Source organism: Rhinopithecus roxellana, chromosome 7 (genome assembly GCF_007565055.1).
Source record: "Rhinopithecus roxellana isolate Shanxi Qingling chromosome 7, ASM756505v1, whole genome shotgun sequence".
Classification (NCBI taxonomy): Eukaryota; Metazoa; Chordata; class Mammalia; order Primates; family Cercopithecidae; genus Rhinopithecus; species Rhinopithecus roxellana.
The window spans coordinates 124,699,642-124,724,915 of record NC_044555.1 but is presented as its reverse complement, the minus strand read 5'-3'; the positions used below and the strand labels follow the sequence as shown (position 1 = coordinate 124,724,915).

The window sequence follows — 25,274 nt, the reverse complement described above, 5'->3', positions numbered from 1 at the left end:
CCATGTGAACTGTCACATAGCAAAGCAATGCTTGAATAAACTACACTTTCAATCAATGGTGAGGAGTGGGCCCTGAGTTAGGAAGGAAAGGCAATAGAGGTTTACTTCTGAAATCACATCTACCTTTATCTACAAAATAAGGGTAAAACCTCCTGGTCTTCTTATGAGAAAATAAGTAGAAGGTTATATACGAGATATTGTAGACAGCAGCCTGTACAAGCCGGGAAGCTCACACGTATGAAAAAAATGGCTGTGGTTAGACTTGTGGGGACAGAACCCAGCTTCGGCACCGTCCTGGTCTTAAGATCAGTCTAGGGCAGAATCCAACTGCAGTTTGTACATCCTCTTTCTAGGTTCAGAGGTTAAAATATACAGTATTTTATCGTTATTAACCCTGTCTCTTCCAGTTGGCAGTTATTAATGGTGGATCATATCTGATGTGATATATTTAAGATTACAGACTACAGTGAATTTTCTCCACTTCGATTTAGGACCAACTACATAATCCTTGGTAAGAAAAGGAAGTGGCCCTGACAAGTGCAACTCGAGAAATGCAATGCTGGAGAATCCAAAGGTGTCTGACTTGAACGAAATGATTCCACTGGGGGACAACACAACATATACTGCAGGTAAATAGATTTAAAAATGCCTTTATTTTTAAAATGTGGCTCAACTACATGCAATGTACTGAGCCAGTTTTGGAATCCACCCTGTACCAGAGTAAAACTGGACCAAAGGAAGTGAAGTCAGGGCTCCTGGCTGTCACTCCTCCAGCAACTCAATCTACAGAGCTTTTCTTCAGCTGTTTTTTGTGACGTGTGGTGATTCGTTTTGGATTCCTCTGTATGACAGACAGGTCCGACCTTGAGGAAGACCGGTAGCCCACATCCTCTGCTTTTATGGGGTTAATGATATGGCCTGGCTTGGTGACGACCTTGGGAGTAGTCAGCTTTTGGAAAGCCCTCTGGGTGTTCCATGTGGATCCAATGGGGGTCTGGATGGTCCTTTCAAATTGCCAATGGTGGGTAAATGGATATGGAAGCACTCGTACCTGGAAAGGAAGGAGAATGATTTGGTATGAGGCAGGCCTGGGGTGCAGTTATACACTGTACTGGCAACTCTCATCAGGTACTGTTTTGGTACAGGCCACGGTTCCACATGATGACTGCAAGTGAAGAGACTAAGAGGTTAAGGCATCCCATCGCTCCCATCTGCTCTTAGGAGTCAAATCTGCTTGATGACATTTGGGAGTAGGGGGGCCTAAGCTGGCTCTGGATCCCCTGTTTATTCAACAATTCAGGGTCTAAAAAACCAACCTGACACTACTTCTTTGTTTTTGCTTTTTTTTTGAGACAGAGTCTCACTCTGTTGCCCAGGCTGGAGTGCAGCGGGGTAATCTCTGCTCACTGCAACCTCTGCCTACCAAGTAGCTGGGATTACAAGTGACACTGTCCCTATCCAGCTACAGGAGCTCCAGGGCTGTTGTCCCAGAGTGAGCTTTCCTATATAACACTGTCACTGCAAGAATCCAGACCATTGTGTATCCCTGTGGATTTTATAACTTTTCTACCCTCTTTATGCTCTCAGTCTCCTCCTTCCCTCTCTTAGGATTGATGTTTCAAGGAACCCGAATCCTGAACTCTACCAGGCCGTTACACTTAGTTTCATCTTTTTTTTTTTGTTTTTGTTTGGGTTTTTTTTTTTTTTTTTTTTTTTTGAGATGGAGTCTCACTGTCGCCCAGGCTGGAGTGCAGTGGCGTAATCTCAGCTCACTGCAAGCTCTGCCTCCCGGGTTCACGCCATTCTCCTGCCTCAGCCTCCCGAGTAGCTGGGACTATAGGCGCCTGCCACCGTGCCCGGCTAATTTTTTTGAATTTCTTTTTTAGTAGAGACAAGGTTTCACCGTGTTAGCCAGGATGGTCTCGATCTCCTGACCTCATCCGCCGGCCTTGGCCTCCCAAAGTGCTGGGATTACAGGCGTGAGCCACCGCGCCCAGCCCACTTGGCTTCATCTTCTTTTGGCACCACAGAATGTAGAGCTGGAAGGCCCTAGATATTGGCAATGGTCATCTCTGGCCTGAAAATTTGGCTTAGAGGGAGGAAATGATGGACCTAAGTAAATGAGGAGCAGCATTGGAGAACAGAACCCAAAGCTCCTGTTTCCTTGCCTGGTATTCCTCCACCACATTTCTACCTTCAGACATTTAAATAATCTTTCAACACTTCCCCAATGGCCAAAGGAGGAAAACACGTAAGGAGAAAATGGGGATGTAAAAATCAGTAGTCTTTGGCAGGGCACGGTGGCTCACACCTGTAATCCCAGCACTTTGGGAGACCGAGGCAGGCAGATCACTTGAGGTCAGGAGTTCAAGACCAGCCTGGCCAACATGCTGAAACCCCGTCTCTACTAATACAAAAATAAGCTGGGCGTAGTGGTGCATGCCTGTAATCCCAGCTACTCAGGAGGTTGAGACAGGAGAATAGCTTGAACCTGGGAGGTGGAGGTTGCAGTGAGCTGGGATCATGCCACTGCATTCCAGCCTGGGTGACAGAGTGAGACTCCATCTGAAAACAAAACAAAAACAAACAAAAAAAGCAAATCAGTAGTCTCTGGAAACATTTAGTGGAATACTCAAGAGAAGCTAAGCACTATCTGGTGGTCCTGGTAGTAGCGAAGGAAACAGATTCTCTTTAAGTTAAGGGAATGTCTTATTTGGGTTGACGGCTACATCTGTGCTTGTCAACCAGGGCAACAGAAAAAGAGAACACCTGGACAAAGAGAACACCTGGACAAAGTATTCAGTCTCAGAAGTCCCCCCTAGGCACCTTGAAGCACTTTATTCTACTGCATGTTGGAACCTGCAGTAACTTATTAAAAAGATGAAAATCAGGGGAGATTCCTAGAAAACTATTTGTCAGTTTGCCATGACTGCATTAAAAAAACAAACAGACCCCTGGAAGGGAACGGTCGTCTTTATTGAGCTCCATACTCTACCTATCACCTGGAATCCTGGCCCACCGAAGCACCCTTTCCCCCCTTCCCTTATCGTGTAACTGCCTATTTTCTAGTTATATAGCCTTAATTGGGACTGCAGTAGTTACGTTTCAGTTTCTGCAGTGATTGGTTCACAAAATAAGATAAAAAAGAATGTTACTGAAATGTATATCTTCTTACCTCTGTTCTGTAGCCATTAGTTCTTTATTCCTTCAGAGGGAAAAATGTAACTCATTTCAATATACTGGCTGGGGACAGATCTCAGAATTGAAGGGAACATAAAGGTCATCTAGTCCAATCTCATTCTTGAGTCCCCTTTACACGTACTCATACTCCCAGAGCAGCCTTGAATTTCTGTATCTCCTCTAACTTCTACTTTATGTGACTTCATACAGTAACCTTCAATATACTTGAACACCGTAATCACGCTCAAATTTTCTTCTCTTGTAAACATCCCCAGCTCGTTATCATGTGACACAACTTACAGTCTTCTCATTCTCCTGAACAAGTACCGGTTTGTCTTCATTTTTCTTCAGCTACAGCTCAAACCTTATAGCCTCTGTTTGAGCATTACCTTGACTCTAAACTTTTTTCCTGGCCAGTAATTAAAACAGCATAGCCTATCTGAGATGATAAATCTAACAGCCATTCAGCGAAAACAATAGATTTGATTCTGTGGTCAAGATCACACGTCCCTCTTGACTACACATCACTAGAATACTCCTCTCAAGCAAGAGAGTCAGGCAGCTAAAGAACTCTCTAAGTTCTCACCTGATGAGCCGCTGTGTGGATGTTGCGCTTCTCATTGATCATCACATTTGGCAAATTCTTATCTTTTCTTGGAGGACCCTCAGGGGCTTTAATGAGAAACCTGGAAAGCAAAACAACAGGACATCTGACTAGGAGCATTAAGGACTTAGTCAAAAGGGTAGGGAGGACACCGAAGGGCGATGGGGGAGAACCTAGTGCCCTTATGACAGACTTTCTTCCGCATTCTTACCGGCGTCTTTTCTTGGCACTGGGCTTTAGGCCCACACCACCCCACTCGCCCCAGCCAGGTAGCGTCAGGTCCACATCCTTTGGCTTACTAGCTTCCACGGCTTCCCTCTTCTCTTTCAAGAAATCTCTGATGACATCATCCCCAGCAAAAGCTTCCTTTATCATCTGCCTTTGGTTTCTCTCCTCTTCATCTTCCTGGGGAGAAACAAGCGAGAGCTACAGCTTGGCTTATGAGCTGTGGTTCATGGTGAGAACGGTTGAATTTTGGGTCGTGACATTTTAGCGCCCCCTAGAGGGAAGTGCTGAACAATGATGGTCTTGAGATACAAACTAATGCGCAGCCAATCATGCTCCAATTTTCTTCCCTCTAGGGTAAGTATCTCTAGCTCATTATCATATGACACAATTTTAAACTTTTAAGTAAGGAAGCTGCAGGGTGGAGGAAGGAATGGCCCGTGTTGGCAGCAGGAGCTCTAAGTGGCCAGACTGTAGGCTTCATCCAGCTTATATCCCTTAAAAGACAGGTGCCAGGATGCTTCACTTTAAGTTTCAGATTAACTGGGGAGTCTTAGACCATTTGAGATCCCACTAAATAAAACTTTGGCAACAGTTCAATGAGTCACCTTCGAGTTGTCCTGCCTGGGATCTGGTCAGAACTCTGTTACTCCCTCTTTCCTCTGAGAGCAGTTTTAGAGTCACCCCAGAGGAGTTTTGGTGGATCAGGGTTTCGGAAATAGGGGTCTTGACAGCACCCATATATCTGCATCTATTAAAACATCACTGGGACTAGCCTGGCCCTATACTATTCTGGACTTCTCAATTACTGAAATGTGCCCGCAGCAAAACAAAGCTTCATTACTCCTTGTGCAAGGACACTTTCTGAACAATGGCCCACCACCCTGGCTCTGCTCACCAGCTCCTCTATTGTGGGAACTGCCAAAGACTTCACAGAGGGAGACTGTGTGGTTAGGAGGTTCTGTAGGTCGATCATTTGCTCCTTCTTTTTCTTCTCCTTAGGGGCATCAGGGCGATTATTTGGGGTCCTCTCTGACTGCTGCCCTTCTAACACAGGTCTGGGAAGCTCCTTATTTTGAAAACATTCTTCTTTTCCCAGCTCTTCTAGTTCTTCCAGCGTCTGTACTCTCTCTGGCCTCTGTAGCAACAGGGGCTCCTCTTCTTCTGGGGCAGGTTCCTCTCTCTGGACCTGGGGAATAGTCCCCTCTGAACTTGCTTTTTGCTTCCTGGACTGATCATTTTCCTTCAATTTCTGAGCTAGTACCCTCAATTCAGACAGCACCTCCTGGCTGCTGGAATCTAGGGGAAAAAGAATGAAAGCTGTCAGAAAAAGGAGGTATGTACGTTGTCTGGTCGGTAAGCATTTGTTGAGCACCCACCAAGTGCTAGGTACCACATAAGACATTCTAACGAGGACAAACGGGGAAAAGAAGATTCTGTACATTGAATCTCCTAGAGAGTACACTAATCATAGCAGGCAATGGAGTTTGGTAATTAAAAGTAGCATGTGGCCAGGTGCGGTGGCTCATGCCTGTAATCCCAGCACTTTGGGAGGCCGAGGCGAGCAGATCATGAGGTCAGGAGATCGAGACCTGGCTAACACGGTGAAACCCTGTCTCTACTAAAAATATAAAAAATTATCCGGGCATGGTGGCATGTGCCTGTAGTCTAGCTACTTGGGAGGCTGAGGCAGGAGAATCACTGGAATCAGGGAGGCAGAGGTTGCAGTGAGCTGAGATTGCACCACTGCACTCCAGCCTGGGTGACAGAGCGAGACTCTGTCTCAAAAAAAAAAAAAAAAGAAAAAAAAAAAAAAGTAGCATGTGCGATGTTGGATATGGTGGCTCACACCTGTAATGCTAGCACTTTGGGAGGCCGAGTGGGGAGGATCGCTTGAGCCCAGGAGTTCGAGACCGGCCTAAGCAACATAGTGAGAACTCATTTCTACCACCTCCACTCCCCCAACAACAACAAAAAATTTCCAGGCATGGCAGTGTGCATCTGTAGTTCCAGCTACTTGGGAGGCTAAGCTGGGAGGATCACTGGAGCCGGAAGGTCAAGGCTGCAGGGAGCTATGACTGTGCCGCTGCATACCAGCCTGGGCAAACAGGACAAGACCTATCTCAAAAAAAAAAAAAAAAAAAAAGTAGCATGTTGGAAAGCAGACGTCCTGGGTCCTATTCCCAGCTTTGCCAATGATCCACTGTATGACTGGGACTGTGGCTTAAGTTCCTCGTGCAGTAAACCCCACTTGGGAAGATTGCCCCAAGTTCCAAATTTTAAAAAAGGAAGCCACTTTAACAGGTGGCTTCTGAATGTAACTTCGTTGTAATTTATGCTTTACTGCTTGTAAAAACCTTATCCAGGATTTTCATCTTTTTTTTTTTTTTTTTTTTTTTTTTTTTTTTTTTTTTTTTTGAGACGGAGTCTCGCTCTGTCGCCCAGGCTGGAGTGCAGTGGTGCAATCTCGGCTCACTGCAAGCTCCGCCTCCCGCATTCACGCCATTCTCCTGCCTCAGCCTCCTGAGTAGCTGGGACTACAGGCGCCCACCACCACGCCCAGCTAATTTTTTTGTATTTTTAGTAGAGGCAGGGTTTCACCGTGTTAGCCAGGATGGTCTTGATCTCCTGATCTCGTGATCCACCCATCTCGACCTCCCAAAGTGCTGGGATTACAGGTGTGAGCTACCGCGCCAGCCTAGGATTTTCATCTTGACTCAAGAATTTCTACTCCATATCTTAAAGCAGTATTTCATAATCTGCTGTTGCTGAGTCAAGGGATGAAGTAGCTGCTTTTTCCAGTGGATGTAGCTCACACTTCCACTGGCAACATCTGAGCAAATAACACTAGTCTTAAGAGTCTGGAGGGGCTGGCATCCCAGCACTTTGGGAGGCTGAGGTGGGTGAATCACTTGAAGCCAGGAGTTTGAGACCAGCCTGACCAACATGGTGAAACCCCGTCTCTACTAAAAATACAAAAATTAGCTGGGCATGGTGGTGCATGCCTGTAATCCCAGCTACTTGCGGGCTGAGGCAGGAGGATTACTTGAACCTGGGAGGTGGAGCTTGCAGTGAGCCAAGGTTGCACCACTGCACTTCAGCCTGGATGACACAGACCTGTCTCAAAAAAAAAAAAAAAGAGTCTGGAGGGAAACCTGGCAGTGACATGCTTCTAAACTGGCTTTTTCATCGACTCAAGTTGCTACCATTCCCAAGTTGATCCTGCTCTCTAGCTTTGGCATGAAGCCATTGTAACTCCTCAGATCTGGCCTTTGGACACATGTATGTTTATTTCTCAAGAATCAGGTTTCCTTGTTCATTTTCATTGGGGTCCGTGACTTTCCAGTATTTTAGGACACTCTTGGAAGGTTTGAGAAAATTCAATTTATTTACTGTCTAAGGAAATGCAAATCTATCTTTCATCCTTTCATATCACAGTCAGCCGCTCTGCACATTTAGCTAGATAGTCAGTTGTTGAGGGGGCTTAAGAGAAAGCCACTAGGGTCCTGTGGTCATATATGGACACCCCAACAATCTCAGCCCGCTGTGCTGCTTTCCAAAATTCTCTCAGAAGTGACTGCTTGCAATTATTAATCCCAGAAATATCCAGCCAAAACTATTAAGTAAAGGTCACCACAATACATTCTAAATTATAGCTCTTTTAAAATAAATTTTTGTATGTGGAAACCTGAAAAAAACAAAGGAAAAAAAAAGGAGTCTGGGTGCGGTGGCTCACACTTGTAATCCTAACACCTTGGGAGGCTGAGGTGAGAGAATAGCTTGAGGCCAGGAATTCAAGACCAGCCTGGACAACAGAGCAAGACCTCAGTCTCTACAAAAACTTAGCTCAGCATGGTGGCACATACATGTAGTCCCAGCTAGTTGGGAGGCTGAGCCAAGAGGATCGCTTGAGCCTGGGAGGTCTTAGGCTGCAGTAAGGTATGATTGCACCACTGTACTCCAGCCTGGATGACAGAGCAAAACCCTGTCTCTTAAACAAAAAAAAAAGTAGAAAAAAATAATTTTTTTTTTGCCATGTAAAACCAGATTTTTGCCGTCATCTAAATGCATTCCTATGTGGAACCAAACCAGACCTGGTAATTTGTCCAGATAGCCAAGTGATTTCTCAATATAGGTCGTTTTCCTAGGCAGGCTTTTTAGTGTCCTGGTTTATTGCCAGAATGGGAACTCTGACCAATCTCACAGGTGCTAACACTGTTAATAAGATCTCTTCAAGATAACAGGTAGAAAATACAAAGTACAAATAGAGCCTGAGCATGGAGTCACAATTCTAATTTGCCATGTAGCCCCGTGGAGTCATTCATTCCGTAAAGTCTCACCCCATGTAGACACACATAAACTAGCATTAAGAAGTGCTAAAAATGCCACTTCTACTTAACCAACAAAACAAAAAAATCTGGCAATTAGAAGATGTTTCCTAATGTCTCAAAATCGACCTATCTGTGTCTATAGGTGTGAATGGACTTTCAGATTTGCCATTCTACCATATGTACTTCTCCCTGGTGTGTAGGTACCAGGAACACTAACTCACACCCTAACTTCAAGGATGGTTTAGTTATTATGGCTTTCTGAAGGCTGTAAGCCCCCAAAAACAGAAAATGTGCCTGAATCACGTTGCATGGCCATGCAGATGACTGCTTATTAAATGCCTTCAAAGAAAAGTAGTTATGAATGTAATTTCTCTACAGGGATCCAGTGCATGCACTCTTGCAAGTCCCTAGAGCCTAATCACTATGCAGTTGTGTGTGTGGGTGGACACATTTTTTTTTCTCCCATAGTCTGTCCACAGCACTAGGAATTTCTCCCTTCCATTTGATCACAGCTCACCTTTTGTTTCTTGACTGCCTGCTGGCTCAGCATCCTGGCTGAGCTCAGATCTTTTTCTAAGGGATCGCCTTTCCTCAAATTCTCTCAACAAAATTTCTTCTTCTGCCACTGGTCTCTCTTCTCCCTCACTTTCAGAAACTTCGTGGGCCTCAGGCTCTGGCAGTTGCTCAGGGTCCTCCTGGGTTGCAGCCTCTTTGGTGTCACTGGTACAGCTCCTGAGCATCCAGGGATTCGGCCCATCTGCATTCATCTGCACTTCATTCACTACATCAGGGACAAGGAGTTCTTCCACTTCTTCTGTGCCTCCCTCCTCTTCCTCACTCTCAGAGGCTACCTGGAGTTTCTGTGTTAGTTCTTTGTTCTTGGCCAACTGTTCCTGCATAGCTTGGCGAGCCTGGAGGAAAGAGTCACAGCATGAGAGCCCTGTCATTAGTGACTGCAATAATACCTTTCCTGGTCCATTTCATAAAGCTGCCTCCTCTTGATTTGACTTGGTATTTCTTACTGGTACCTACTGTTTAAACTGCATATACAATGCTGGGTTAATAGCTGTGGTATAAAATGGAAGACAAATTCTTTGTCCTCAAGGAATCAACAGGTGAAATAAGATTTTAAAAAGCTCCTCTCCCGCTTTGGACTTGCCTTCAATGCTGTTTCCCTTCCATCTCTCCTTTTCCACCTTGTTTCTGGTCATTTTCCTTTCTGCCTTAGAGATTTTTCTGATGCCTTTTTAGATTCCTGGTTTTCCATCCATCCTCATGGCTCTTCCCCAACTCTGCTTCTGCTAGCATCCTCCAATTCCAGATCTTCTCTCACCCCAAGGGACTCTTACCTCCAGGTCATATTTGGCCATAATTGCCTTTGACTTGGCCCATTTCCCACTGTTTTGGTGCTTAAGGCTCATTCTTTCCTAGAAAGAAAGAACAGAGTGAGATTTAGACCTTTAGTGGCTTCCAAGGAAAGCTGGTTCAAAGGGGTGGGGGTGGGGCAAGAGGTAGTCTCACCATCATTCTGGCCTTTTCAATTTTTTCCAGTTCTTCTAGTGCCGCAGCTGGATTAGCCTTCCGCAGCTGCTCAAACTCTTTTAGGGCTATCTTGGCCTTCCCTTTCTTCACGACTTTGTGATACCTGTAGGGTAAGAGGGGTAGGAGGGAAGAGTTTAGCAATTTAGCTGAAGCACGGATGTCATAGGCACAAGTGCCCATACTACCCAATGGGTTCCCTGGGCAGGGGGCTGGAACGGGCATCATAGAGCTAGTTGGCTATAGGGAGTCAGTTTGGGACCTGAGAGGACTGGCAGGATTCTTGGTACCCACAGTCCTCAGGGTAGACCTCTGTGGCTCAGAGTCTCCTTTGCCTCTAAAACTCAAGGGAGGAGTAGAACAAGTTTCATTTTTTTTTTTTTTGAGACGGAGTCTCGCTCTTTCGCCCAGGCTGGAGTGCAGTGGCCAGATCTTAGCTCACTGCAAGCCCCGCCTCCCAGGTTTACGCCATTCTCCTGCCTCAGCCTCCCGTGTAGCTGGGACTACAGGCGCCCGCCACCTCGCCCAGCTAGTTTTTTGTATTTTTTAGTAGAGACGGGTTTTCACCGTGTTAGCCAGGATGGTCTCGATCTCCTGACCTTGTGATCCGCCCGTCTCGGCCTCCCAAAGTGCTGGGATTACAGTCTTGAGCCACCGCACCTGGCCTCATTTTTTTTTTTTTAAGACAGTGTCTCACTCTGTCACTCAGGCTGGAGTGCAGTGATGTGATCTTGGCTCACTGCAACCTCCACCTCCTGGGTTCAAGCAATCCTCCCGCCTCAGCCTCCCAAGTAGCTGGGACTATAGGTGCACATTACCACGCCTAATTTTTGTATTTTTAGTAGAGATGGGGTTTTGCTATGTTGGCCAGGCTGGTCTTGAATTCCTTACCTCAAGTGATCCACCCGCCTCAGCCTCCCAAAGTGCTGGGATTACAGGCATGAGCCACCGTGCCCAGCCAGTTTTACCAGTTGCCCAGGTTGGTCTTGAACTCCTGAGCTCAAGTGATCCATCCACCTCGGCCTCCCAAAGTGCTAGGATTACAAGCATGAGCCACCACATGTGGCCAACAAGTTTCAAAGAGGCAAAAAGGCAGGAAGGAAGCCCTATTGGCCTTAACAGCTCTAGAATTCAGAGCTCATTCTGCAGAACCACTCTGTGATGCCTTGGAAGGTAGAGAAAGTAACTGAATAGTCCTCTTTTTGGCAAAACTGTATGAGGTTGGTTTGTGGGGAACAAAAGGCTAGTCACTCCTGTTTGGGACCTCATCTACATGACTCTAGTTGCCGCATCAAAGGTTCTCTCCAAAGAATTTATGATGAGCCACATGACTTTCTTCTGTGGAACCAAAGGCCAATTCACAGGGGCTTCCTTACTTTTTACTTTTGATTTTCTTCTCTCTTCGAGCCTTGGCCTCATAGTAGGACTGCAGAGCCCGAGCCCTCTGAAGCTCTGCTCGGCGCATCTTTGCCTACAACAAATGACATTTACAGTGACATCTGGGCCAGAAGACAAATGCTAGGAGAAGCGTGGCATGCCTGGGTGTGAAGGGCCTATGACACACTTACCTCTTCCAGGCTCATAGCTTGGAGAGAGGCCTTTTCCACGGGGGTCAGTAAAGGGTCTGCCACTGGCTGCTTGTTCTTATGGAGGAGGTTGAAAATTTCCTGCTCCAGGGGAGTTCTTGCCTTAAAGAAGCAACAAAACATTCTGAGTCTTAAGCCATGCTCTTACAGCTTTCTTTCTTTATATTCCTATGATTATCTAACTTATGACACTATAATTGGAATCATAAGTGGATAGGATTTGCTGTTACAGCAAGAGAAGGGGGTTCCAGTCTTCTTGTCAGCAGTGTAAATAAAGCCTTATTTGATTCTTATATGACAACTTCAGCAGGGAGATGCTGAGGCTACTCTCTAATACTGCTGAGAAGGATCACTGTGTTCAGGTTACCAGTATTTTTTTTTTTTTTTTTTTTGAGATAGGTCTTACTGTGTTGCCCAGGTTGGAGTGCAGTGGCGCGATCTCGGCTCATTGTAAGCTCTGCCTCCCAGGTTCACGCCATTCTCCTGCCCCAGCCTCCCAAGTAGCTGGGACTACAGGCGCCTGCCACCACGCCTGGCTAATTTTTTGTATTTCTGGTAGAGACGGGGTTTCACCATGTTAGCCAGGGTGGTCTCGATCTTCTGACCTCGTGATCCGCCCGCCTTGGCCTTCCAAAGTGCTGGGATTACAGGCATGAGCCACTGTGCCCAGCCCAGGTTACCAATATATGTTAAACAGATTTCCATTCTCTTAAGAATCTAGGCACATTGCCCTTGAGTCCCTGTATTGTTATGTATTATTTGAAGCACATAACTATTACTTTATAGTTAGGAATCTCAAATTCATATCATAAGCCTTCTTTTAGAATATTTCTAGAGGGAAGGGGCGGTTAGTTTTTTTTTTTTTTTTTTTTTTTTTGAGACAGAGTCTTCCTCTGTCACCCAGGCTGGGGTCCACTGGCACTCCAATCTCAGCTCACTGCAACCTCCACCTCTAGTGCGCAAGTGATCCTTCTGCCTCAGCCTCCTGAGCAGCTGGGACCACAAATGCAAGCCACCATATCTGCTAATTTTTTTTTATTTTTTGTAGAGACAGGGTCCTGCCATGTTGCCCAGGTTGGTCTTAAACTCCTGGCCTCAAGCAATCCTCCTGCCTTGGCCTCCCAAAGTGCTGGGATTACAGGCGTGAGCCCAGCATGCCCTGCAAGGTTAGATCTTAAGATAAGCATTATTTGCCACTGATGATATACCTAGGAAATAGATCTGCAAATGTCTCAGAGGGGAAGCCCAACTTTTTTTGACCATAGCCCACTGCTATAAACCATGCATATAAGTGTTCTTGGTATCATTAATTACTGATGAAAGAAAATGAGAAAAAACATGACTTTTTTTGGCACAGTCTTCAAATGTAGTTTGTGGTGGGGTGTGTGTCTTAATTTCTTGAGCACAAAAGGATATTGCCTTTAAAAAAATATAGGATGGGCATGGTGGCTCAGGCCTGTAATCCCAGCACTTTGGGAGGCTGAGGCAGGAGGATTGCTTGAGCCCACAAGTTTGAGACCAGCCTGGGCAACATGGTGAAATCCCATCTCTATTTATTATGTTAAAAAAAAAGAAAAAGAAAAAGACCTTCATGTAATTAGCCTGTTTCCTGATGGTTCAAATTGAACTCTCCTCATTTTCTAACTTTGGCTCCAATTCCTCAGTTTCCAGTTAATTTTGCATGCTAGGCAGAGTATGTATGAAATGAATGAACTGTAAACCAGTTACTCCACATGCTATCGTGAGGATGGCTAAATAATCAGGCCGATCATGCCACGGTCCACATTCTGGCAAGGCACAATGACAGCCCTAGGCAACAGAGCTAGTTTCAAACCTCACACACATATTATGTGTGGTTTTCTTCAATAGCCATATACATCATGGTCAGTATTAAACTTACAAATATTTGGATAAATGCATAAACGCACATCATCACATGTTACATGATGCTATTGATTTAACCATAAAACTGTTCTACTGAATAGTAAAGGTACGTGTTCTTCCATTTTTAGTATTTGCAGTAGTGATCAATCACAGGCTACAAAGTGATTTATACTACAAAGCTGTAATGTCCCTTCAATTCAATTCAGTTTACAAACATTTGCTGATTGTAGCTATATTCCAGGCACTTGTGTGGGGTGCTAGGAATACACAATTGATTAAGATAGTTCCTGTCCTCATGGAGCTCACAGCCTTTCAGAGCAGAGGCATACACAACACAAACAGCATAACGTAATGGGTTAAATACATACTGCTACGTTATTCTATAGGGGTAATCACAGAGGAAATCACCATTAAATATTATTAGGAGGTAGGTTAGGCTTGGGGAAGGAAGTGATCTTTTGAATTAGGCTTTGAGGCCTAAGTACAGTTCTGTCAGGAGGAAAAAAAATCCAAACAGATGAGCATAAGCAAAAACACAGACACAGGGAAAGGAGTGGTATGTAATAGAATGTGTTGTCCAACATAGCTAAAATGCTAGGTAATTTTATTTTATTCTGTAAGTGAACAGCCTTTGAAGGATTTTAAGGAGAGCAACAATCAAATTCGTGTTTCAGCATGAAAATCCTGCTGATTGTGTAGAGGATATATGTAAAGTTCCAAAGGAAAGGTTCGATGAGGGCCTCAATTAGGGCAGTGAAAATGAAAATGAAGAGAAAATAGGAGCCTAAGGACTATTACAGAGACAGAATTTGCAGGCCTAGGCCCCTGTATAAGCTGGCGGAGAGGGAGACAGTGAAGGGGTCAAGTAGGAATCAAATGACTGAGGTTTCCAACCTAAGTGACTGGGGTAGGAAGTTACGTTGTTAACTGAGTTGCAGAATGAAGGGGTATAGGTTTTGGAAGTCTGGGGAAAGGAAATGCAAAGCTTACTTTGGACTGGACTAAGTTTAAGGTGCACATGGGAGACCCAGGTGATTCCTGCTAGTCACATGGAATATAAGACTGGAGCTCCAAAGACGGGTTTGAGAGTGATAGTCAAAAGTTATGGAATTTTCTTTTTTCTTTTTTTTTTTTTTGTTTGAGACGGAGTCTCGCTTTGTTGCCCAGGCTGGAGTGCAGTGGCGCGATCTTGGCTCACTGCAAACTACGCCTCCAGGGTTCACGCCATTCTCCTGCCTCAGCCTCCTGAGCAGCTGGAACTACAGGCACCTGCCACCATGCCCGGCTAATTTTTTGTATTTTTAGTAGAGCCAGGGTTTCACCATGTTAACCAGGATGGTCTCGATCCCCTGACCTCGTGATCCACCCGCCTTGGCCTCCCAAAGTGGTGGGATTACAGGCGTGAGCCACCGTGCCCGGCCTAGTTATAGAATTTTCACGCCTGTAATCCCAGCACTCTGGGACACCGAGGCGGGCGGATCAAGAGGTCAGGAAATCGAGACCATCCTGGCTAACACGGTGAAACCCCATCTCTACTAAAAAATACAAAAAATTAGCTGGGCGTGGTAGCGAGACTCCATCTCAAAAAAAAAAAAAAAAAAAAAAAAAAAAAAAAAAAAAAAAAGTATGGAATTTACAGAGCAAGCATAAAAAGGACTAAGGAAAGCCAGAGAGAGAAAATACCCAGAGTATATCACAGAAGCTAGAGGGGAGAGATTTTTAGAATGAAATGTGCTAATGGTGTCAAATACGCTAAAGACTAAGAGGGCTTGGGATCTGGCAATTCAGAGGCCCCTCACTAATGCCTTTTGAGAGAAGTTACAGTAGGGCAGTAGGGGAAGAAGGTGAGAGAGAGGACGCAGCAGTGGAGACAGACCAGCTCTTCCCCAAACACATTCCTCATCAGATAACAAGATTTGCTTCCCCTGTTAAAAGCTTAAAATTCAATTTATTGAAATTTTAATAAAATCAGTTTGTATACCCTAAGTTAAATTAAATCCAACAGGTATCTTCACCATTGTTTCATAGCCTTTATTTTTATTTTTTGAGACAGAGTCTCACTCTGTTGCCCAGGCTAGAGTGCAGTGGCACAATCTTGGCTCACTGCAACCTCCACCTCCTGGGTTCAAGTGATTCTGGTGCCTCAGCCTCCGGAGTAGCTGGGATTACAGGTATAAGCCACCATGTCCAGCTAATTTTTGTATATTTTTTAGTAGAGACGGGGTTTTGCCATGTTGGCCAGGCTCATCTCGAGCTCCTAACCCAGGTGATTCACCCACCTCAGCCTTCCAAAGTGCTGGGATTACAGGCGTGAGCCACTATGTCCGTCCGGCCTGTTTCATAGCCTTTAAAATGCTAAAGCATGTTGTGACTCTCCGATCTCCAGTAGGGGCATGCAGCATTTTCTAGCAATGCCTCCTCTCCTCTTGTGAGGGCATACTGAGAGACTAAGGTTTCAAGGAGAATGCCTTGGTAAATACTGGTGTACACAGAGAATAGTGAGGAGAGGGGTGAAAGAAGTTACCTTACAGCATTTCTAGCACTTTGCAGTTTACAAATGCCTTCTCATGCACTATCCCACTTAATTATTTGCAGCTAAACAAAATTTTAGGAAGCTGAACCAAAACTATAGTACAGACTTTCAATTTTCTTTTCTTTCTTTTTTTTTTTTTGCAGGCTGGAGTGCAGTGGTGTGATCTCGGCTCATTGCAACTTCCGCCTCCTGGATTCAAGAAATTCCCCTGCCTCAGCCTCCTCAGCAGCTGAGACTACAGGCATGTGCTACCATGCCCGGCTCATTTATGTATTTTTAGTAAAGATGAGGTTTCACTATGTTGGCCAGGCTGGTCTTGAACTCCTGACCTCAGGTGATCCACCTGCTTCAGCCTCCCAAAGTGCTTGGATTACAGGCATGAGCCACCGTGCCCGGCCTGAGACTTGATATTCAATCTCTAGAAACCTTAATACAGCATATACTAGTTGTTGGTACTTTGCACTCTAAGTAAGGAGAGACCTAGGAGTTGCTAGCCACAAAGCACCCTCTGAACTAAGCACTTCCTTATTTCTCTGTGCCCTACTAGCATAATTTCTCAAAAGTCAGTCTTTGAATGAATGAATGGCATGGCATATTCAATGTATAACATCTGAGCCTCACTCTATCTTGAAGAGGTTGTGCTATTCTTAGTGTAACCTCCTCCACTACCATCTAGTTTTTATTATTTATTATTTTTTATTTATTTATTTATTATTATTTTATTAATTATTATTTATTTATTTATTATTTTATTATTTATTATTTATTTATTTATGTATATATTTTGAGATGGAGTCTTGTTCTGTTGCCCAGGCTGGAGTGCAGTGGCACGATCTCGGCTCACTGCAACCTCCGCCTCCCAGGTTCAAGTGATCCTCCTGCCTCAGCCCCCCTAGTAGCTGGGATTACAGGCACGCACCACCATGCCCCGCTAATTTTTGTATTTTTAGTAGAGATGGGGTTTCGCCATGTTGGCCGGGATGGTCTCAAACGCCTGACCTCAGGTGATCCACCCGCCTCGGCCTCCCAAAGTGCTGGGATTACAGGCGTGAGCCACCACGCCCGGCCCCATCTCGTTTTTAATAACAAACTTGGCATTTTCCTGCTATCTCCAAGATTACACTGTCGTTTGGAAAAAGCAAGGTGGAGGACAGTGTGTAGTAGCATGCTACCATTCTTTTTATTTAAAAAAGGTAAACGTGAATATAGAAATAAAACTCTAAGACAACAACAACAGCAAACTTATGCAAGTGGTGAGTATGGGGGTAAAAATGATCAGATGGGGCACAGGGTGGAGTCAAACTTTTCACTACATATCTTCTATGCTTTTTTATTTTTGAATCCTACAAATTGTATTACCTCTGATTTTTTTTTTTCTAAAAAAAAAATCTAAAGTCTCCCTTCATCCTGCAGCCACACTTTAAACCTGATCTCTTTTTCGTGTAGAAAAGGAAGCCTCCTAGAAAGAGAATGGTAGTGACTTCAGCAAAAACATCAGAAACAGCTTATCCCCATAATAAGCAACTACTTGCTCAATTTCTAGCTATTGTGGCAAGCAATATTTACTTTGATTAGCTTTAATTAGCTCAACTTCCCAATGCCTAAGAAGCTACCATTCTTGGGTTTTTGGAAAGTAAAGAGGAGAAGCACAAAGAGGGCATCTATTTAAGACTCATCAGCCCATTATAGACTATAGACTCCATACCAATGGTGTATTGGAAAAGTAGGCTAGCTGTTCTAAAGCAGCTATTCAGACTAAAAACCGAGACTTTAGGGATCAACATAGGATTTCCGACTTCTAATTTTGCCAAGAGCATAACTACCATTTCATCCCCAATCCCATCATTTACTACCACCATCATTTCATAGAAGAAAAGACATTTCAACACCACTAAAATAGAAAGAATAACCTCATAATAAAAAAGAACTGGCAACATTACACCCACCAAACAAACATACTTACAATTATCCTTTTGTTTCAGACAAAAACTTTGTTAGGGGTCAGTGTTTGGGAAACCCAGCTCTAAAACATCAACCCCTGCCCTGCAGCTCAGAGTCATAATAAGTTACCTGCTGAAGTTCTAGTCATTGCCAGCAACACATATTTTAATGTGGTATTCATTCCTGTAAAAGCAAACTTTGGCTTCTGTTGTTCACATATCCTCACTAAGGCATCATTAATACTACCGAGTTCCTGATTTCCCTAGGATCAGAATGTGGCTTTAAATGCTTTTAAAAAACTGGAGTAAAAGAAAGAAAACGTTATTATGTTCCCGCTATAAGGGCAATCACATGGTTTAACACAAAAACATGGAAATAGCCAAGTACTGTATACTACAAGCAGATGAAAAGTGACAGAGACCGGGCGTGTTGGCTCATCATTCCTGTAATCACAAAACTTTTGGGAGACTGAGGTGGGCGGATCATTTGAGGTCAGGAATTTGAGATCAGCCTGGCCAACATGGCGAAACCCTGTATCTACTAAAAATCCCAAAAAAAATTTATCTGGGTGTGTTGGTGCACGCCAGTAATCCTAGCTACTTGGGAGGTTGAGGCAGGAGAATCGCTTGAACCCAGGAGGTGGAGGTTGCAGTGAGCTGAGATCGTGCCACCGCACTCCAGCCTGGGTGACGGAGCGAGACCCTGTCTCAAGAAAAAAAAAAAAGTGATCACAGAGCTATTGTGACTGACATGTCAGTCATATGACTGACAATGATGATGGGCAATCCCTTCTTTCTGAGCACTAAACTAAAATGACTTATGCTGGGGTTTAGCTTAACATGTCCAATCAAATCAATTGCAGGCTCTGAAATCTCCTACTTATAAAATCTCACCTTTCAATGAAGTTCAGTTTCTTTTGTTGTACTCACCTTCCAGCCACTGAGGACATGTTCAATGGGAGCAATGGCTGGCTCCTCCTTCTCCAGGGGAAAAACCAGCTGCTCTGCCTGCCGGTTCTTCAGGACGACGGGGTCCCATTTGGAGAGGACTTGTGTGGTTTTATTGAATGCTACTTCTCTGTGGATCTGAAGCAGACAAGGTATGTAAAAGGAAAGAGCCACAAGATTAAAGCATCAAACCCAAAGGACTAACAAGAAATTAGGAAGCAACGTTTCTTAGCCCACGAAAGAATCAGGATGCTAGAGGTTACTGCTTGCTTCTCAGGACTGCAATTTCTCCTAGATTATTATTATTTAGACGGAGTTTCACTTGTGTCACCCAGGCTGGAGAGCAATGGTACGATCTCGGCTCACTGCAACCTCCACCTCCTGGTTCAAGCGATTCCCCTGCCTCAGCCTCCCAAGTAGCTGGGATTACAGGCGTGTGACACCACACCAGGCTAATTTTGTATTTTTAGTAGAGACGGGGTTTCACCATGCTGGCCAGGCTGATCTCGAACTCTTGACCTCAGGTGATCCGCCTGCCTCGGCCTCCCAAAGTGCTGGGATTACAGACGTGAGCCACTGCGCCTGGCACTCCTACATTATTTTTAATCTTATCCATAGTGGGGAAATCACAGCTCCCCCTTCTCCCATTTTTCAGGTCTTTCCCTTCTTTCTATTACCCTATTTTCCCTTGTCAATACAATTTCTTTCCCTTAATAGACCACCTTCTCTGTAGCTTACCCGTTCAATCTCTTCTTTGTTCAGAGGTAACTCCACTGTCTTCTTTGATTTGACTCTATTCAGTTGCTTTTTCACAGTGGCCAAAGAAGATGAAGTTTTAACAGGCTCAAGCAGATCTGCAAGGACCAGCTTTTCTCCTGATCCTGTAGGAAGGTCAAACTTTCTAGTCAGAACAGGAGGTGAGGCAAGATCTCAATATAATGTAGGCAGAAGCCTCAGTAGAAAATGCCAGTAGGTGGCAAATGTGCAGAGAAGCAGGAATAATTCTCTTACTTCAATTGCCTATTTCTAGCCATGCCAACACTATCACTCTACATTCATCCCCAAACGTGTTAGGGGGTAGAAGATAGGGGAAAATATTTATTCAAAACTCGTTTGCTTTTCTCCTGGTGCTTCTACTCTTGCCCTATTGCAATTCATTCTTCACATAACAGCCAAAAATAAAAACAACCAAAGTGGTATTTCTTTTGTTTGTTTTGTTTTGAGACAGGGTTTCACTCTGTCACTTAGGCTGGGGAGCAGTGATGCCATCTCTGCCTCCCAGGCTCAGGCAATCCTCCCACTTCAGCCTCCCAAGTAGCTGGCACTACAGGCATGTGCCACCACGTGTGGCTAATTTTTTGCATCTTTTTTTGTAGAGATAGGGTTGTGCCATGTTGCCCAGGCAAGCGTCAAACTGCTGGGCTGAAGCAGTCTGCCTACCTCGGCCTCCCAAAGTGCTGGGGATTACAGGTGTAAACCACTGCATCCAGACCAAAATGATCTTTTGAAAATATAAACCACAGCATGTCGTGACGCTGCTGAAAATCCTCCAGTGACTCCCCATTATACTTTGAATCTCATCTACCTAAAGGACACAGTCCTATGAGATCTAATCCCCATCTGCCTCTCTAACCTCATGTCACCCCCCCAGCCTCCACCATGCTCTTGTCAAAGGGTCCTCTTTCCCATTCTTCAACATGCTGTGCATGTTTCTACCTTAGAGCCTTTGTGCTAGCTGTTCCCTGGCCTGAAATGCTTTCCCCAATCTTTGCATGGTTCACTTGACTTGTCATTCAGATCTCAGCTTCAATTTTGCCTCTTCAGGGGCCTTTCATGACCAACCAATCTAAAGTAGCCACTTAGTTGCTTTACTGCATCATCCTCTCTTATTGTCTCCCTTTATTAGAATATAAGCCCCAGGAGCTCACATCTTATTCGCTACTGTAGCCTTGGTATCTACAACACTTCCTGATACTGCTACCTAGTAGAAACACAATAAATATCCGCTGAATGAGTATGCTTGGAATACACTGTTATTTGCCCTAGGAGGCTACACCAGTGATTACTACAAATGCAAAACCCATTCTAGCTGCCTAAGTTGTGAACAGGGTGAAAAAGATTTGGCATCTAGACTCAGTATTAGGATAAAATCCCACAGCTGCCACTTATTAGAGCATGTATTCTGAACAGGGGCAATTTTTACCACCCCCCCAACCCCAGGGTGAAAATTGGTTCTTTCTTGGGGAGTATGAAAAGAATCTTAAGATATTACAATGTTTTGTGTCTGTCCAAGTCTCAACTCTGTCCAACAAACTCTTATTCCTTAGGACTTGATTTCCTGGGGAAGGGGCATAGTGGGAGGGATACAATGAGGAAAAAAATGTCTTAAAAGGCTCCTCTCAGGGGAGCACTAAAAAAGCAAAGGTTGAAAAACACTGTACTAGGCAAAGGCCCTTGAATAAGTAACTTGACTTCTCTGAGCTCTGGCTGAAGAGAATATTTGCCTGTCTTCTAACTCAAAGCATTGTTAAGAGAACTGAAATTAAAATGAAATTGTACAAATATGGATTATGACTAAGTTACTAAGAGGCAGCTAGTAAGAGGCAGCTGTCTTCATTCATGTCCCTCTATCCTAGAAGTATCTCATCAAACTCTGTAGGATACCTTGACCACAGCCTTCTAGGCTTTCTTTGAGAGATGGAAGAAACTGAAGGGCATCTGACTACACTTCTTCACCCACTCTCCCAGGTATTTATGGTATGAGTCATTAACCACATCAAAAACAGTTCCTGGGGGGTGAGGTGAACACTATGCCCTTGGAACTCCACAAGTTTCATGCATGGGTATCTTCCTTTGTTCAACTTACCTTCAGAACTGACATTGAACTCTGACACCTTCAGACTAGCCTCAGACCTCTCAGCCAATTTCCGCCTGAAATTAGGCAAAACGATATAATAGGAATGGATAAATTTTATGGGGACTTAGGGGTGGGAGAGACAAACACTTCTCTCTTCATACAGGGCTTTGGTTTCTTGTATTTCTTCGAGGGTCAGGTTTTGTCATGATGCAGCAAGGAGATCTGTTCCTAACTTGGACTTGGTTGTCTAACCCTCATCTCTTCTCTTTATTACAAGGTAAGCATAGTGGAAAACATATTGGACTTAGATTCAAACACACCTGAACCAATAACATATTAGCCAGCTGACCTTGGGGGTAAGTCAATTTACTTCTCTAATGGGGTTAAGTAATGCCTACTCAATGCTTTAAAAGATTTTCATTGTGGAATAAGACTGCAAATGCTTACAGTAATAGCACTAAGACTAATAATAGCTAACAATTATATAATGCTTACTATATGCTAGGCACTGGTATTAAGGTCTTTACATGAAGCACTCGATAAATATTAGCTGCAGAGAAATCTCACGGAATCAACTATATAACCTGCCCTAACTGACGGGAACGTTACCTATTCTTTCCATCAAGGGAACTGATTGCTTCCAGAAGCTTTTGATGCTCTCTCTCTCCATCATTGTCCCCCTAAGACACAGAAAAGGAAAAACCATCAGGATGAGGGGGAGGGAAAAGACAACATGGAAATTGAGTCTCACATAAAATCTCTCATTCTTTCTTTATTTATTTATGAGACAGAGTCTCGCTCTGTGGTCCAGGCTGGAGTGCAGTGGCATGATCTCAGTTCACTACAAGCTCCGCCCCCGGGTTCATGCCATTCTCTTGCCTCAGCCTCCTGAGTAGCTGGGACTACAGGCACCCGCCACCACACTGGGCTAATTTTTTTTATTTTTAGTAGAGACGGGGTTTCACTGTGTTAGCCAGGATGGTCTCGATCTCCTGACCTTGTGATCTGCCTGTCTTGGCCTCCCAAAGTGTTGGGATTACAGGCGTTAGCCACCATGCCCGGCCAAATCTCTCGTTCTTTTGGTCAGTAGAGAACTGGGGAATTGGAAGAGGTCTGGTGTGCAAGCATTCCAGCTCAAACTAAATGCGTCTGTCCTAACTTGCTTCTAGACAAAAAGGGCTTAAAATGGTGTTTCTGTATAAAATATATAGTATGATCTAACATGGAAACCCTGACATATAGTGTAAGTCATAGCCAGTTACCAAGTTGGCTTTTTTTTCTTTGAGACAGAGTCTCGCTCTGTTGCCCAGGAAGGAGTGCAGTGGTGTGATCTCAGCTCACTGCAACCTCCACCTCCTGGAAGTGATTCTCTTGCCCCAGCCACTGGAATAGCTAGGATTACAGGGGAGCACCACTACACCCAACTAATTTTTGTATTTTTAGTAAAGATTGGGTTTCACCATGTTGGCCAGGCTGGTCTTGAACTCCTGGCCTCCAGTCATCCACCCGCCTTGGCCTCCCAAAGTGCTGGGATTACAGGTGTGAGCCACCACACCCGGCCTCCAAGTTAAGTTGGCTTTTCCTAGGAAGAACACAACAAGCAGAAAAAAACAGACCAAAAAAACCCTTCTTGTTATTAAAATAGATGTGTCGTGTGCCCCCGACCCAAGAGAAAAAAAAGTGGTTTTTTGTAAGGGAAATAAAGAATTGGAATTCTTATAGCATCTGTTGGAGATCCAGCTTAAAATACATATGCATATTTCAGTCAGATAAGTAAATAACGCTCTATAGAAATCCAAACTTGGGAAATCATATCACGAGGAGCATGTGTTTCAGTCTTTTTTTTGAGACGGAGTCTTGCTCTATTGCCCAGACTGGAGTGCAGTGGCGCGATCTTGGCTTACTGCAACCTCCACCTCCTGGGTTCAATAGTAGCTGGGATTATAGGCACACACCACCACGCCCAGCTAATTTTTGTATTTTTAGTAGACACAGGGTTTTGCCATGTTGGCCAGGCTGGTCTTGAACTCCTGACCTCAGGTTATCTCCCTGCCTTAGCCTCCCAAAGTGCTGGGATTACAGGCGTGAGCCACCAGCTGGGCCTGTTTTGGTTGGTCTTATAAATTATACTTATGCAACTTGAGGGTAGTGAGTGTAACTTAGTTTCCAAATCCTTATAGCACTTAATATGATACAGTAACTTATGTATGAAACACTAACCATTTGTAATTAATTTGAGAGACCTGAACAAATACATAGAATATTGCCACACCTTTCCATTCCAGGAATGTGCTCTCTACCCTAGTTTTGAAGGCAGTTTAGCAATTGTCACCCACCTCATCTTCACTCCCACTCAAGAGGTAGTCTTTTGGCAAATCTACTAGTTCTTCCTGTTGGCTCAAAGCCAGAAGGCTGTTAAAAGAGGCAACAAAGAAATGTGAATACAATATACCCATGTAACAAACCTGCATAGGTATCCCTTAATTATAATAAAAGCTGAAATTTAATAGAGAAATATTATTATTTGAAGCAATGTCTAATCTATTAAAACAATCTCGAAAACATTGTAACTTCAACACAGAATAGCCCTATCCCTCAGAAGATATATAAAGCAGCATGAACGCCTTTGAAAACTTGTCAAGACGTGAAATTTAGACTGATATCAGGCATCAGCTCCAGGAGTGATGCCTGACTCAAAACTGCATGTAAAAGAGCTAACACTTTTCAGTGATTGGCACAACATTTCCTATGACCTATGGAAAGCTGTAAAAATGTCAGACCCTAGAATAAAATGGCCAAAGACGCTGTTGCTAGCCCTGGAGGCAAGGCAGTTTCACGATTAATATTTCTAAGCATCCTCCACGTTTGACTCCTTGATAGGCAGCCTGATCAAAAGTGTCATCTTGATCACTTGTTCCCAGGAATGGAGAAACAGGTCGAAAGCAGCTGAGTAAGCCATTTTCCCTGGGGCTTGCTTAGCAAAGTAGGTTCTTAACTAAGGAGACTGGTACCCACAAACAAATTACAAAATTTACCGTTACTTAACAGCATATATTATTAGTATTTGCAAAGCCAACATTACTAAACGGACTACATTTAGTTCCGGGGGCGGGGAGGGGAGGCACAAAACATCACAGGAGCCAAAACGTGGTGATGACTTCAGTCAGCAAAGCTTTCGAAGATTCGGGGAGTTTATAACGCCTGCACTGCCTGCGCAGAGGATTAAATCGGGCCGCGGCAGAGGCAGAAAAAGGGGTCACGTGACGAGGAATGTGAAACATAGTAAATGAGCTGGGGAGGCAGAAACAGCATCAGGACCTACAGGGATGCGGCTACACAGCTGAGGAGCGGAGTAAGTGAATGAAATTAAAAGGGCTTTAAAGGCTGGATCGCGGAAAACAGGAACAAGTGGCCAGCTCTTGAGGGGAACCACTGCCATCTGTTAAAAGGGGGCGCCCGTTTCCCAAAAGGTGGGGAACCCGACCCCCAACGAGACCCAGAATCCCCCCTCCCCTCGTTGCCCTTCACCTCTCTGCAAGCCGGTTCGCAGTCATTTCAGCAGCCAGCTTCTCTCACATGGACCAAGAACGGAAGCCGAAGGAAAGCAATTTCCGTGCCGGCCGCAAAGCAATTTCTGTTTCCGTCAA

The 25,274-nt window shown here is 44.4% G+C and overlaps 1 protein-coding gene across 2 annotated transcripts; it reads right to left on the bottom strand.

Moving 5' to 3' along the window:
- Positions 1-634: 634 nt before the first annotated feature.
- On the bottom strand, positions 635-25,274 carry UTP14A (UTP14A small subunit processome component). 2 transcript variants are annotated; one of them, XM_010354794.2, is made up of 15 exons: positions 25,156-25,274; positions 23,964-24,039; positions 22,237-22,307; positions 21,637-21,701; positions 19,509-19,651; positions 18,753-18,908; positions 11,448-11,567; positions 11,256-11,350; positions 9,862-9,985; positions 9,690-9,767; positions 8,858-9,251; positions 4,908-5,308; positions 3,996-4,189; positions 3,767-3,866; positions 635-1,051 (listed from the first exon to the last, which is right to left on the bottom strand). In XM_010354794.2, exons 1-15 carry the CDS (start codon positions 25,179-25,181, stop codon positions 779-781), a joined length of 2,316 nt encoding a protein of 771 aa, XP_010353096.2. In that variant the 5' UTR covers positions 25,182-25,274; the 3' UTR covers positions 635-778. The 2 variants fall into 2 exon arrangements, with proteins under 2 accessions (XP_010353096.2, XP_010353097.2); XM_010354795.2 differs by having other exon boundaries at positions 4,084-4,189.

Bases quoted from the DNA above. Each gene is read 5' to 3' on its own strand.
- UTP14A (XM_010354794.2), bottom strand. From the start codon at position 25,181: ATGACTGCGAACCGGCTTGCAGAGAG. The intron at 24,040-25,155 runs GTGAAGGGCAAC...CTCTTTTAACAG, and splicing joins GCGAACCGGCTTGCAGAGAG to CCTTCTGGCTTTGAGCCAAC. The intron at 5,309-8,857 runs GTGAGCTGTGAT...TTTTTCCCCTAG, and splicing joins AGGCAGTCAAGAAACAAAAG to ATTCCAGCAGCCAGGAGGTG.